Consider the following 15,720-nt stretch of genomic DNA (forward strand, 5'->3'; position numbering starts at 1 on the left):
ATTACTGAGAAAAACATAACATTCAACGTCCTTATTTTTAATAAAACTACTAAAGATTGTAATACTTTTAAAGTGATCGATTAAATCGCCGCGATGCGATCATTTTCAAAAAAGCGAGGGAAGAATAAACGAACTGTTTTTAACCACGTGCTTGAACGTTACATTTTTCGTTAATCCTATAAACTTTCTGTTGTTGTCTATTTGTTTCTAGCGCCGATCAAAATATTTGCTCGGCAAATATTTGTTACCGAACGTTGGAATTCGACGCCATCGTGGTGGCTGATTCGTTCGTTAAAAATTGATAATCCCGAAATATCGCACCTATGAAACGCCTCTCCGAACAAAAACTCATATTCTCGAGTAACCCGCGAAAAAAGAGGAATCGAATAAAATAAATGCGAATAAAAACACATAAAAAGAAAGGAATTATCGTGGAAGCGAACGAATCGCATAACGTAAGGACAACAATGTACGTATATGAATATGCAAGTGAAATATTCATGAAGGTTTCGCGATGTGAAAATCCCACATAAAAATGGATTTATTAACCATTACGTAGACGATATTTCAACGTGTAAATGTTTCGTCGCGATTGCATACATATTTGTTTAACGATCGACGAGACTCGAGATTTACGAACGTTTCTTTCACGTTATCTACTTTCGTTCAGCGATTTTATCGTTTCGAAAGCGGATAACAATAACTTTGACGTTATCGTAGCGTGTACTAAGTTGAAACACTGGCAAATATCATTCGTGAATTCTGCTTTCGGATTCCTGCGCAGCGTAGGTACGTGGTATAGCATTCGTCGTCATTTCAGTTAATTAAAGTGACCTTAGGCAAACAGGATTAAGTATGGTTAATTGGAAAGCTTAGTGGAACTTAGGGACAAACAGATTAGACTATCAATGCGTAGTTTGTAACAGAAGCATACAACTCTCTGGCGAATCCTTCCTTGGGATTAATTGCTACGCATTAAAATTAATAAACTTTCTCCTATTAGCTGTGCTTTCGAAATGAAAGGTTGCAACATACGCGACAGCTAATATCGACTGGCTCGTTTCATATGAAATTTTCAAATGTTTCTTTTAACTCATTGAAATTATAAACTGTTTCATCAACAGGAATTTCACGTCGATCTTCTCGCGATACGGCAGAAAATGAAGGTAAAGTGAAGCTTCAAAGCCTTTGCGCAGCTTTGATTTCACTTTGCAATACCTTCGTTATATTATTCTTCCATCGTTTGCACATACGTTACGATCTACCAACGTCTGTATCTTTTTAACGTTTTATAAAAAAAAAATCTTTCATCAAGAGCGTAAAATATAAAAACAGGAAATCTGTGGATGCTCGTATACTGAAGCGTGTGAAAGATACGTGCGCAAGTTCAACCTGTTTTACCTTCACTGAGAACGAGGAGCTTACGTTACACATTTTTTTGCTTAATTATTTAATTGTATTATTCTAACTAGCTTCGTTTAAGTCTATCTGCTAATTACTAATCCAAGTCGAAGATTTCCTTTCGCGATAAAAAGCCTTAAATTTAACAACATATACGTTAATAATAAAAGCTTGCGCTGAAAGGAACTTCCAAAATCACTTTTCCGTTCTACGACTCCTTCGTCATGCACGATCTTCTATCGCTCACAACTCCTCCAACATTCTCCGAAAAAACCGTTTATCCATTCGAGTGGCAAGTACTGCGCGTTAAGAGATCTCGGAAACATGCCAATCGCGTCAAATACCTTGCAGATCTGTTGGAATGGGTCTACTTACCCGGAAGTGGCTTGTATGTCGACTTCCGGCCAGGAGGGTCTCCTTCGGCAGAACTTCAAAGGCGGTCGATCGCCGGAACCGGTGCTCCTTCGAAAAGAGCCAGCCCTGCGGGGCGACGTGCTGCCCGATGCGCTTCCGGCGGCGGGGTGCACTGTCAGGCCGGGGGCGGAAGTGCACTCGAGGGTCCGTCTGCGCGCCGACAACGACCGCCCGTGAGAACTCGTCGCCGCTCCCGGTGGAGGCACCACCTGAATCGGTGAACAGAGATCGAGGTGTAATTAGTCGTCGACTCGGCTGCCTTTAACGTAGAAATTACGAGCGAACTGCGTTTATCCGTCTCCAAGGACAAGATAGTCGACGCGATGGTCGTTTTATGTGTCTTTATCTAGTTTCTGGATATTAATAGGAGATGATATCGGAAAACACGAAGTCCAAGTGTGTACCGTTTAACAGCGGAAGCTTCAGACTTGGCACTGACAGATACAACATTTGCAGTGACGATAGTTCTGCAAACGTTAAATAGGCAGACTATGTATCTGTAGTCTGAGCCTTAGATGGCTAACAAATTACGATATTTATAACCTGCAAAAAATTCTTTATCGCTAGGTTTATAGGTACTGGATATTAGAATGTGTTCGTATGTTCATCAAGACATTTCGAACGAAGCGGAATGAGTAAACAGAGAGAATCGTGCGACAATCGTGTGCCTGGTTGTTTCTCAAGTCTTTTTACGAAGCTTGTGCGGACGACGTGGTTTATGGAGTTGGGAAAGATGCGGTTTGCGTGCGGCAAGGATAATCGAGTGGAAATTAGGTGGTTTAAACATTATAGTTGGATACTGTGGAAAGGTTAATGTAGTTTATATATGGGACGGATGGCTATGTTATTGAAGGTAAAATTTTGATGTAACGAGTATTTAAAATTGGATGTTGGAATATTGTAGAAGGTACTCTGGACGAGTAAAGCGAACCGTTATTTAGATTACAGATAGGAGATATTGTCACGACACGAAATTAACTTTCTCTAAGTAGTTTGTGCCTTATTTTTCCTTTTCCAATCTGACTATCTTTAGAGCGTATTAAATATTGCAATTATCTTAATGAGATTCAACAAGATTTATTAATTAATTTAGGTACGAAAGGTAAATGGAGAAACGATGTATCGTGGTCAAATATTTTTTCTTTTATGACGTCGGTAAAGATATCAGGGGGAAAAGGGCGTAAAAAGATTATAGAAATCAAGTAGATAGAGAGAACGATGAGCGTTAAAGTAGACGGTGAATGAAATCGCTACGTATAAATAACAATGATGCCACCGTAATAAATTTCGATGCAGTGTGTTAGTAAAGACTTTGTTTGATCGTCTGGAAATATAAGTGAAATGGAATTATACTTTGATAGTTTGACATAACTATCGTCAATTATAGCTTACGCGAAGAGACCACGTGTCCCTAACATCACGATTATTTCTTCACATACGAATACGCATTCGGTTCGTACCTCGCAAGCAAGTTTATTTGAATAATGCATAAAAAAAGCAAAAGTTTGCTCGTAAACCTCTCTCCGTTCGATTACACTCTACCATATTTCCACCTGACTCGGTCATTCGGAAGCACAGCGCTTATTAAAAGTTTTGACGTCCTCGTTTTTCCGACGAGGCCGCATTAGATGACAAGGGTACAAGTACAAAGTCAACTGCCCGACACGTTTATGATTCTCGCTCGATCAGACCGATGAACATGTAATCTACCCGATTGCCTCTGAAGGATACAAGGTGACAAAGAATGCTCTGAAATTAAAGATTCCTTGAACTCGAATAATTGCGAGAAAAGCGAATAAAGTCACTAAGAAATTTTGTCATAATTATTATTCTAATTATACGACAACATTTTGTCATACGCTTCCATCGTTCTATAAAACTATGCTACCAAGGGTTGATTAATAATTAATCATTATCGAATGGTCAGTTCACGCAAAAGTCAGGTATGATATCATTGACATGTATCGAACGTTTATTATATATCATATAATCATATCAACTTTGTAGGGAACCAAGAATATTCTCTTACGAGAGTTTTGAATTTTCATATTCACATGCTTGTGTCTGTACGTACATAGCGCAATAAAGCGGAGAATTTCGTTCCAAAAAAATTCCAATCAAGAAATTTCTCTTAAGAATTTCAACTCGTAAGAATTCTAAAATTCTACGTGAGTTTTAGTTTCCCTGGACATAATCTATCACAGAAAACAATTCGCACGAACATAATTTTTCCATATTCTTTCATTGAAACCTGTGATACCTTTGAAACGAGCCTTAATTTTTCAAAATATCTCAATACAAGATTTTTTACCGAAGCAGTGACTATAAAAATTATTGGCACACCGTTGTATTTATTATATCATTTAAACGTACTAATTAATCAGGTCTTATACTAAATTTCATACCGTGTAGAAACGAAACTACGAAAATGAAATGTACTACCTGATAACAAAACGCTTAATTGGAAAATAATTTTTCTAGGCACTGTAAGGTCTCCGTTCTCCAATTTCTTATTCTCCAATTTCTCGCAATATAAAGTTTTCAAACGAATTTCTCACCTTAGGATAACCATGAGGAGTGGATTGCTGCGCGGTGGAATTGGTGTTTGTCGTGCCCGTGACGCTTCCGGTGGAGCCGCTTCTTCCTGACGCGCTGGTCGCGGAGTCCTCGCGGCTGAACGAGAACCTCTTCGGGCTGAGGCTCAAATTCGCGACGCTGTCGCTCACGTACTGTTGCAACGAGTTAAAGAAGCTCATTGTTGATACGCGTGGAAAAAATCAGCTTGTCTCTAGAGTCTAAACGAAACACTGGCGCGTGAGAATCGGGGCAATTGTCATCGTTTTCCTTCTGGCACGTCCGTGTTCCCGATCAACGGCTTCAGGGCGTTCAGGACGTTTAGTTCGCGGTAACTTTGCACGCATCGATCTCCAAGCGACACACGCTGGATTGGCTCGGTGATATGGGGAGGAAAGCACCTCGACCTCGGCAACTTTCACGGTTCTTTGCGTCACGATATCGATTCTGCCCCACAGCCATTTGCAATATTGTTGCTTTCTTCTTTGCGATCGCTGCGGTTCCTCGAGCGCCGAACTTAAGTCATCGTCCAACGACCGATCCTTTAACGCGTTTCTATCGATGAGCTATGTGTCCTATTTCCGTACTGGATCTGTCGCATCTGAAAGAAAAATACGAAAATTAAAAAAATTTCACGAATTTTTGTATGGGTAATCTTCTTATCGTACGAAAATCCGTGCGTGTTATATAAGAGTGGAATTTTATTAATTGAAGAATATCAAAAACTAATACGTATATTGTATAAAATTTGACGTTTCAAATAGGAACGAGGTCTCGCGTTTTTACAGATTTTAACGTTAAAATTATACCAGCATGACATTTTAATTCGGAATATCGGTACAAATAAAATTCATATATAATAAATAAAATATGAATGCAATGATGTGCATGTAACGATAATACTAAAGATTGGCAAGGATATCAAAAACTAATACGTATATCGTACAAAATTTGACGTTTCAAACAATAGGAACGAGGTCTGGCGTTTTTACAGATTTTAACGTTAAAATTATACCAGCATGACATTTTAATTCGGAATATCGGTACAAATAAAATTAATATGTAATAAATAAAATATGAACGCAATGATGTGCATGTAACGATAATACTAAAGATTGGCAAGGATATCAAAAACTAATGCGTATATCGTACAAAATTTGACGATTCAAACAATAGGAACGAGGTCTCGCGTTTTTACAGATTTTAACGTTAAAATTATACCAGCATGACATTTTAATTCGGAATATCGGTACAAATAAAATTAATATGTAATAAATAAAATATGAACGCAATGATATGCATGTAACTGTAATACTAAAGATTGGCAAGAATTTTGAAATTCAATAATTTTCATGTACATTGTTTTACAAAAGCGCTTCGATTTTCTCTCGCTGAATGAGGGGATAATTTCCATTGGTTGATATTTTTTCAATAACTTGCCGAGATCACGTTGTACGAAAATGACGATGTTCATAAAATAAAATAGGAACGTTACATGCGGACTACTTGTGTCTCAGATTTTTTTATGTAAATTTAAAGTTGCATCGCTATCGTTCGATCTGGCGTAATAAATCAAGAATAATGTAAATATATATATATATATAATGTTTACATATAAGACTACATTAAATACTAAATGTCAGAGCTGTCTTAATTATTGCATCAGCTGAAACGTAGGTACATCGATTAGAAGTAATCTTCGATCTTACAAATTAAGATTAAAGTTACAATTCAAATTAAACATTATTACAAAGACTGCAGTAGATGAAAATCTATGGTAAGTGGGTGACTCGATGTAATAAAGTAAGAGATTAACTGTTCTACATGCGCATATGTTAAAACCGCAATATAACTTCCGCTTAATTCTGAACTTAACAGCAATTTGTAGTTGTTGTCTTGATTCGCTGGTTCACTCTTTCTTGCTTATTTACTTAGTTCACATTTTTAAAACAAACTGTTTAAACAGGTATCGATTATACCTGCTTACGTAAGACTTCGTTTTTCTCGCGATCGGATATCCATGATCGTCAAATTTCGCCGTTTTCGGAAACGCGAAATTCGTTCGATCGACTCAAAATGTGCAATTTTGTTATTGACATGTACAGAGATTGCGAAACGGGTGTTTGCAGTGTGAAGAAGGCTTTTATAAATCGCGTCTTTGTCTTACGTCGTAACGCGTTGACGAATTGGCGACACTTCGAAATGTTCGAAATATTAGTAGAAAGTTGCTGGATAATAGGAACGGTGAATGTGCTTTTAGAGGTTTGGGCAAATGAAATGGCAACCCGTTACATTTCCGTTGCGGTTTCGTCGATATACGTGAACGCAATGACGGTGAATCTGGTAAACATCGATCGTTAGTTATGGCTATCGAACGATGACTCGATCGAATGGTGGTCGTAAGCATTTTATGGGAGAAAATGAATCGTTCGATGAACATTGTATATTGAGAATTCGAATTGTTGCTTAGAATTATTTCAATGTTACTTTTGATAATCGGCACAAAATTTGCTATTATAAATGATGTTCGAAAGCTAATGAATATCGAGGAAACGGCGGAATATAAAAGCAATTAAACAGGAAAGCTTAAACGAAAGTTTGGATTAATAATAATTTGAATTATTTCTTTGTAAATTTTCTTTGTAATTCCTTTTTATCGCGTTTCGTTCTTATAATGGAAAATAAATGATAAATTTAAAGCGCGAAGGAGCTTGCAACTTTTTTTTAGAAAATACCGACTATCGTACCATTTTTCAAAGTTTTCGTGTCTATTTAATTTGTCAAACCTTGACACGAACGAACTGTGAGTTTCGAAACGTTACACGGTTACGCGAGAAACAGAATTTCATTAATTGGATTGGTCAATAAATCGATTTTCTACGTCAGTATTGACGCGAAATGAAAAATGACAAATTTTGACATGGAACTAGATTATAATTTCTTCCGATAGAAAGTAATAAAGTATCGCAAAATTTCTAGGCTTTTTAGTAACAAATTAAAGGTTGAAATAAGACAAAAGGAAAAAGAACGCTCGTCTTAAACGCAGGAAATTATTTATTATGCAACAGTGGGGAATTATATGATTATAGAATATTTACTATAGGTATACGCGTATACGTGGATCAATACATTCTTGCAATTATTGTGAAACTACAGTTCTCCATCATGGAGTTCATTAAATGAATTTCACTTCGAACGAATTGAAATTTATCGGAATTCAAACAATGTACATTTGAACGCCTGCTTTTTCATTTGCGAGGACGCGTTATGCTTCTTGTAAAAAGTGACGAAATATAGAGTGTATAACACCAAAGAGTGCTACAGGTTCCACGTTATGACCTTACATTCATTCGTATAATTTCATTAAATTTCAATATTCTTATTACAAGTCTCTTGATAATATCGCAGCAAAGCTTGGAATAAAGTGTCGAATATCGAATTGTAAGTATTAAAGAGGATATATTAAAATATTATTTCAGATATAGATATTAACAATCTGGATAAATATAAATAGGAATAGAAATAGAAAAATTAGAAAGAAGTCTGGAAAAATATTACGAGTTTCTATGATCAAATGTAAAATAACACGCTTTTAAAATGTCACAAATACAATTACTCCCGTAACAAATACCAGATCAAAGGAACTTTAAGTGAAAATTTCTGTGATAAAAATCAAGTTTCAAGCGTTTGCATCTTTCGGAAGAAGATGACGTTATTTATCAAAATGTAGCCAATAAATCTCTTTCTCTCTCTCTCTCTCTTTGCTCACATTGTCCAACCGATGCAACGTTAAAACCTATATAGAAAAAGGATATTGCAACTTCAATTACTTCGCTGATTAATCGTTTAATTTAATTTCCTTATTTTTCAGCTTATTAAAAACAGAAATAGAATTAATTAACATTTTTCTAATTTTCAGATGAAACATTCCCCAACATTTATATCATTCTATACACCCATCGAGTTAGTAGCTTACTTTTTGACTTAAAAAAAGAAAACTGAAATGAAACTGATTAGTTTCATCGATGTTTAAACAATCTTATCCGATCTGTTTGTTACGTAACATTCTATACATTCGTTAGAACGTTATTTATACAAGTTAACAACTTTTGATTATAGCTTCTTCAAACGTATCTTCGTTATTCTCATTGGTGGTTTCGCGCACATTACGCGCGAAATTCGCTGAACAATTTCGCAAATACATCGAGAGGTGAAATCCACGAGCGTTCCACGAGTGCTTCTTGTGGCGTGTCGCAATCCTGTCGACGCTCCACGACCGCGATTAATTAACCCCTTAATCGATACTGCTTCGAGATCGTCTACGATGTCGCCGCACCCCATGGATATTAGTTTCTTGGGATTTTCCGAGGCTAACAAAGGAGCCTCCCTTGACAACAACTTGCGTTAAAATTAAGTCGTCATTGGAAACTCCTTGAATATCGTTGCAGTCGAGTATCGATGATTAATTATAGCCTTTCTCGAGCAATTCATTTTTAAATGACTGGACGAAAGAAACGTATGGATCCCTTTTTGAACTTGGACATTTGTAAATTTAAAAGAGAACGTTGCGTGATACATGCGGCCTAGTCAAAAATTTTGGCAGCGGAAACATAATATTTACAACGTCTATAATATAAAATTTATAAAAAGTCTCTAAGATTCATCAATATAAAATGTTTAATTCCAGCAAGGAATAAAATTATGTTGAGAAATCTCTGTAATTAAGTAAGTAAATGAGTCAATATTTTGCGAAAAGGCACGAAACTCCTGCAGATTGCAAAACTTTATGGAAATTTCAGTAATTTCAAATGTTGTAGAATTTCTAGTAGTCTTAACAAACACATTCAAAACCATGGAGGCCTTTGAACTTTAAGGATTCATGGAACTTTAATAACTCCAAAGATCAAAATTTCGAGAAGTTCAGGGGCTATAAAGCACTTAAGGACCCCAAGAAGTTGTAGAATCTTGATGAACTGTAAAATTTATGAAATTTCTATGTCACATTAGGTTTCTTCGGTCTAAATTCATCCTTGTCACGTGGAATTTTGAGACCAAATCCTATAGACCTTAGATTCTCGTACCGATATTATCAAGTTGAAGTATTAGGTACAAAAACTGTGATACATATATCGCAAACACTAATTTCTTTATAGATTTTCTAGTACTTAATTGTCATTATTCTTGGTAGTTCACTGTTTCTGAAATTCCAATATTCAAGATACCATGCACTCACTATGGGACTAATTTAAAACGCGTTTGCAATCTCGGAATCGTGACATCCAATTTGAACTGTTGTAATCTCGCGGTATTTTCACCGAATCACTGTAAGATTGTGAAATCTGAATACTTTAATAACTAAAGTAATAAAACTTAAATAGACGATTTCCAAAATAGCGTAAAATCTATAAGCAAGATATTCTCTTGACACTCATTGAAACCAAACAATTATTGCCTGATTAAGCGAACTTTTGTCGATTAACTGCGCTGGTCTAAATACACGGTGTCGTGAACGATTATAATCTCAATGGAATTTTGCAAATTTTTCATAATATTGGAACAAAGGTTGACAAAATCGTTCATACAATTTCATATTATAATATAAGACAAAACTGAGGATACAACAAACGAAAATTCTCTTCTTTTGAGATCAGGAGGAAATTAAATTTTCTTTTAAACTTGTGTTTTTTGGCTGTGAAAAAATGTAAATTTAATTTATTTATTTGTTAATGTTAAATAAAGCTAGAAGCCAACTATTACCTGAACTGTTCGTCTCACGACGGATTCAAACAACCGGGTCTTGTACTGTATACGCATGTCACGATATTCATCGACGTAACTCATAAATGATAACGTTCAATTTATGTTTAAAAACGTTTTACACTTCCTATACTTTTTTCGTAAAACATATATCTACGCAATAGTTATAGATTGTTCCAAATCTATCGTACTACAACCCCTTCTGCCCCTTTTACAACGAAAAATGTTACTCGTTCGACGCGTACATCAGTCGTGAGCAATTCGCGTCGGAGTAACGAACGTCTGGTCGACGTGGAACTGAGTTTAACGAGTTTCGCTACAATCTACAAAATATGGTAACAGAAGGAAAAAAGCGTTCTACTTTGTCTTTCATTAGCCGAAAGAAAAAAGCGTGTTCCCACAGGGATCAAGGAAACTTTGAACGAATCTGTCGACAGCGAGCGAAACAAACGACGAAATGTAATTTGTTTATCATTGAGTGGGATACAGACTTTAACGGAGTCAACTTCATTAAAACTTTCTCCAATGATTCTCATATACAGTTAAGTCGCGTTAATAAACACCAACGAGAGATTTAGATCTCTGGAATGGGAACCAGAGACATTATCGTGTTCCATCCTTGACAACTTAACAATTTGTTAATATTTAGAAGGAAAGTTTGTTACTTTATTATGCTGCATATACGTATCGATAATTACTGGAGCATAAAACGGATCGATATTTCGCAACGATTGATAAAGATACATCTGGGATGTAGAGTTATCCGACAATGTTTCGTTGTAGATAGTTACACGTAAAGTTAGTTTTCTAGGTTATTTGTTATACCTTTTATACGCTTTAAAATAATCAATACACGTAATTGTGATTTTATACGAAGAGATTAAAGACTTAAAGAGTAGAATACGATATTTTATAACAATTCGCGTTATATTCTATTTATTTCGAAGAAAAGTAAGAAATCATTGAATTAAATTTATTCGAATCGAGCGGAGTTAATATGATATATCGGTGCAAAGATTGCGGAATTAGATTCGTTTCGTTGGAACGAAAGTACACGAAGAGATAAAGTTTGGTGCAGGAACACATCGCCGTCGGGTCTGTTTCTTATCGACCCACATCTCTAATTCAAACTTTTGTCAGAACTTTTTTACTAGCGATCAACGTCATATTTTTTCGAGTTTACGTCAATTTTTAGACAATTCGTGTTACTCGAGCTGTCCGATTTTCGGATGAATTCGTTTCAGGTCTTCCAATGGTATTAAATAAAACTCGAGTGACGTTCTATGAAATTGTACATCGTTCGAACGACGCGTTCACTATCGAACGCTTAAACGCTTAAATAAAATATTCATGCACACATACGTTTACAGTATCCATACACATGTAATATACACACATTTAAAACTGTTAATGCGTTTACTTTAAAACGAACATCGACCAAATAAATAGAAGATAGTGCAATAAAAAGTAGGAATATTTTGTTAATTCGATAAATAGAACGCCGCAGTAAGAGAGTAATTTTATAATTAACGATAATTAACAATATTTCCAGTTGGTTCCCTACTCGGTGGCCATTTGCTTTGTCAATGCAATATGAATATTAATTATTGATAAATTACATTTATATATACGTATATGTATCTACATAAATCGGGCGAGAAAGAAAAAAGAAGGAAGAAAAGGAGAGAAATATGGTACGACTTCAGAGCATCGTCATATCGAGCAGAGATAATAAGATTGCAAAGATAATTGCTTTCGAGAGAGTTTCACAGAACCATCGATGAAAATGGCGTTTTCACCGACACGGCGCCCATCCCTTCCGATTCCCATCGTTTCTTCCTTTTCGCGATATCCTAAAACAATAATTGCCCCGGGAGCTCGTTTCCTGCCAAGTGTATCCTGCCGTGAGTTTTACAAATTTATCACACAACAGGGAACACTAAACAAGAAGAAGAGAAAAAGGGACAGGAAAACGATCTCTGGGGTAGATTAAAGGCTCTTTTCTCCGATACAATTCCGTTTGTATATCTCCGGTCTTCCTCGATCGTAATTCCCGTTAAAAACGTAACGTATTAGGTGACTGCTATTGGTTTTGATGTATTTTCAAAAAGTAAATATTCAGAAAATACGGTTAAATTAAATGAATATTTGGAGTAACAAATTTAAAAAATGGATCGAAGTACGTGCAGATAATTATTCGTTAAGTTTGTAGCATCGCTGGACACTGTTTAATGTTTAATGTTTGTATATAATATTTGTTGGAAAATGAATATTTGATCGGCACTGTATAACGTTCGTTTGTAACGCATCTTTTTTCTCTAAACAACGAATCATATTTGGAACTAACCTATCCTATTAGTCTACTAATTACATTAAGCTGAAATCCACCAAACAGTGAAAATGATACCTTCAATTTGGATAAACGTGACGAAGGGATTGCGTGGTGGAGTTAATGCCGATGTAATCCTATTTTGTCTAATTCTGCTGCAAATCATTTGTCCGGATACTGTGTCGAAATTATCGGCCGCTGTTTAACAAATCGTGCGATGTAACGAACGAGTCGTTTGTTTTCTGGACAGGAACATAATTAGCGTTTCAATACGATACAAATTCATCAGCTCCAAGTCGATGACCTTGCATTAAATAAGAACAATAAGGAAGCCAAAAAAGGAATTCGGCTTTGTAACTTGCTCAATTTATACTCTCTTAGTTCTGCTAATAATTTTCATTATTACCTGGATATTTAGATTCTAGACGTTCTAATTCTATTAACAAAATCTTTTAATCAAATATGCTAACGACGATATATTTTTAAGAAATCGATGAAGTTAATCTTGCTGAACTAACGTTAATCTATCGTAGCCGTCTTATCCGAGTCTCTCTTCAAAAAGAACGCTACGAGAATGCTACTCAATCACAATTAATAACTCGAAATCACATAATGGAAACGTTGTTCCTAAAGATTCTGCTTTCGCGTCGGAGGAGACGAGGATATCTTTCGGTGGAAAGATCATAAGAAACAACACTCGCTTCAAAATATACGACTAACTCGGTGATTTCGTTATATCTCTGACAAGAACTTTGTTTTTCTATTATTAACAAATATTATTTTACTATTATGAGATAAATGTCTTCCTAAGCTTCCACCTACAGTACACACGATAATATGTCCAGATAAATAAATGAAACGAATGAATTCCTTTCGTTCCTTTCGCGTAAAATTTTTCAGAAAATTGTTCTAAATATACAACCGGCGGGTGAAAGAAGACTACGTAGAAGCAAGAGTAATGTTAATGAAACAATTCAAAGCGTTGTTTCCGCAGTACGACAACCGGAAATTTCATGGACTGGAAAAGAAGCCGAATAATCAGCGACCGTAAAGCTTCTTTGCAGGGTCTTGAGCGAGTCAATTCTATTACACGCGATCCAGGTTTTCTCACTTTCTCGTCTTTGAGCAGGCTCGATGCTCCGAACAATTTTAACTTCTTCCTTCTCGCATCCTCTTGCTTCTCTAGAGGCTCCATCGATCATTTGCTGCCCGACACGCTAAATAAATCGTATGGCAGATCGTAATATTCGCGAAGGTGTTTTATTTACTACTGTAGTTGTACACTTCGTGTCTACGGATTGGCCATTAGAGATTCACGATGTTGAGGCCGTGACGATACTCGAATTTTAATATTTAAATTTTGCTCTCATTTTGGCGAGCAAGCATTTTAAAAGGACGTTTAACATAAAACTAAAACGAGAAATCATGCAATGTCGACTGATAATAGATTAATAAATCATTCAATACGAATCACGTTTTGTTAGCAGGTTAGAGAGTTGCGATTTGTAACCTGATTTGTTCGATTTTGAGTAACATCGGTGTTTGTAAATGATCGATTGCTCAAAATTTGATCAGACGTTTGATTTAATTTTATTCGTAATTATTTTAATGTATCACGTCTATCGTCGTAGAAATTCTAATTCTTTATTGTTCTAAGAAAGAAGAGTAACACGATCCTTGAACTTTAGCTTCGTATTACAAAGTATTCTCTTTGTATTAGGAATATCCTGATTTTCAGCGGGCGTATTTGAAAATTTAAGATATGTAGAATATGGAAACATCGAATATACGTTTACTACGAATTTTTATAGTAACGAAAGAATATGGTATAATAGAGATTATGTATAAAATTATTTTAAAAAGGAAATTGAATCGATCAGAATGTCACAATTTATCGAATAAATTTCAGAGCTTCGATTCGCAGAAAATTTCCTATGATTATATGTAACGTTAAATGCATAGTCATTGAAAATAACACATGACGTCATAAAATATACGCAACTCGTACACATCAATTAATCTCGATATTTATAATAGCGACCGTACGGGCTTTACGTAATTTTCTACTAAAACCGATCCGAGCCGACAAGCGAAATGCATTAAATAACATTCATTAAGGCCAGTCTTCACACGCCTGTCGAAAATGCGCAACTACGAATAATTGATTTGCACCGTTTGATTCGTTTATGAAAAAAGGAAAACGTCGGTGACATTTGAACGCGTTATTACTTCGATGCTATCGATATCGAATAGATCCAAGATTTCTGCTACGAAAAGTGCCTAAGTAGAGACATTATAACGATTATATCACAACGTGATGATAAATTATTTTCCGCAGAAATTCCACGTGTCGTATCGATCATTTTCTCATAATCGAAAAAATATCTTTGATGCGAGACAAACGTTTCAAAATGTATTTGTTTATTGAATTATGTTCGGAATTTTGAGTGGCCGTCCGTTTATGGCACATTCTCCTCTTTAAAAAGTTCCGAATTACATGTTCTCCCAGAGCTGGAAATCTAATGACTCCGAGGTCAGGTAAAAAACCCCTGGAAAGGACCAACCGGAAGGGCACGATGGACAGACGAAATCCAACGGTAGGGAGAATCAGCAACGTAGGAGGACAGTTCATCAATAGACATCGTACTGTACAGGTGAAAGACTTCGCTCTCAACAAGATGTTACCTTCGCTGTGTTCATCACATCGCACGTTACGTTTACACAACAAGTTCAACACAGTGCTGGATTACTCTAACGCTAGATCTCTTAAACCCCCTCCACCTTGAGCGTTAATTCATTCGAGGTACGCGATCGGTTTGACCTGATCGGTTGCTCTTGAGTCGATAATTCGCAACAAATTACTTACGCGATAGATCCTTCGAAACAAAAAGATATAGTGTAAGGGAGGAATATACATACGTATATGTACAGAAAAGAAGAAAAAAGATAAAGAAGAGAAAGATAGACACGGGAGTTTAAAAACTGTCTATATTATAGCAAGAACAAATTAAGATCAGCAACGAATTAAACGTTTACGCGATTTTTGCGACGAACATACCAAGCGAAAACGATATTTGAATACATTTGAATGTATCGAATATCCAAGCGACAGCGGAGAAGGCACCAACCAATTTTCCCTGTTTCGCGTTCGCTGCTTCCAATTAATCTCTTTTCCAAACGATTTCGAACCGGGAATCGCTACGAAAAACCTACAAATTCGTACATTTCAAATTTCAACGAGGAAA

At 35.9% G+C, this 15,720-nt stretch overlaps 1 protein-coding gene across 3 annotated transcripts in view; it reads right to left on the reverse strand.

The window, feature by feature from the left end:
* The window catches only part of LOC132904630 (BAI1-associated protein 3), a 125,823-nt gene that overhangs the window by 73,924 nt on the left and 36,179 nt on the right, over positions 1-15,720 (reverse strand). For all 3 annotated transcript variants that reach the window (XM_060955285.1, XM_060955283.1, XM_060955284.1), the window contains exons 2-3: positions 4,374-4,990; positions 1,777-2,024 (exon numbers count right to left, since the gene is read on the reverse strand). In XM_060955285.1, the coding sequence (XP_060811268.1) occupies positions 1,777-2,024; positions 4,374-4,571 (446 nt within the window). In that variant the 5' untranslated portion in view covers positions 4,572-4,990. The remainder of the gene's footprint in view (positions 1-1,776; positions 2,025-4,373; positions 4,991-15,720) is intronic.

Source organism: Bombus pascuorum, chromosome 2 (genome assembly GCF_905332965.1).
Source record: "Bombus pascuorum chromosome 2, iyBomPasc1.1, whole genome shotgun sequence".
In the NCBI taxonomy this organism is placed as follows: Eukaryota; Metazoa; Arthropoda; class Insecta; order Hymenoptera; family Apidae; genus Bombus; species Bombus pascuorum.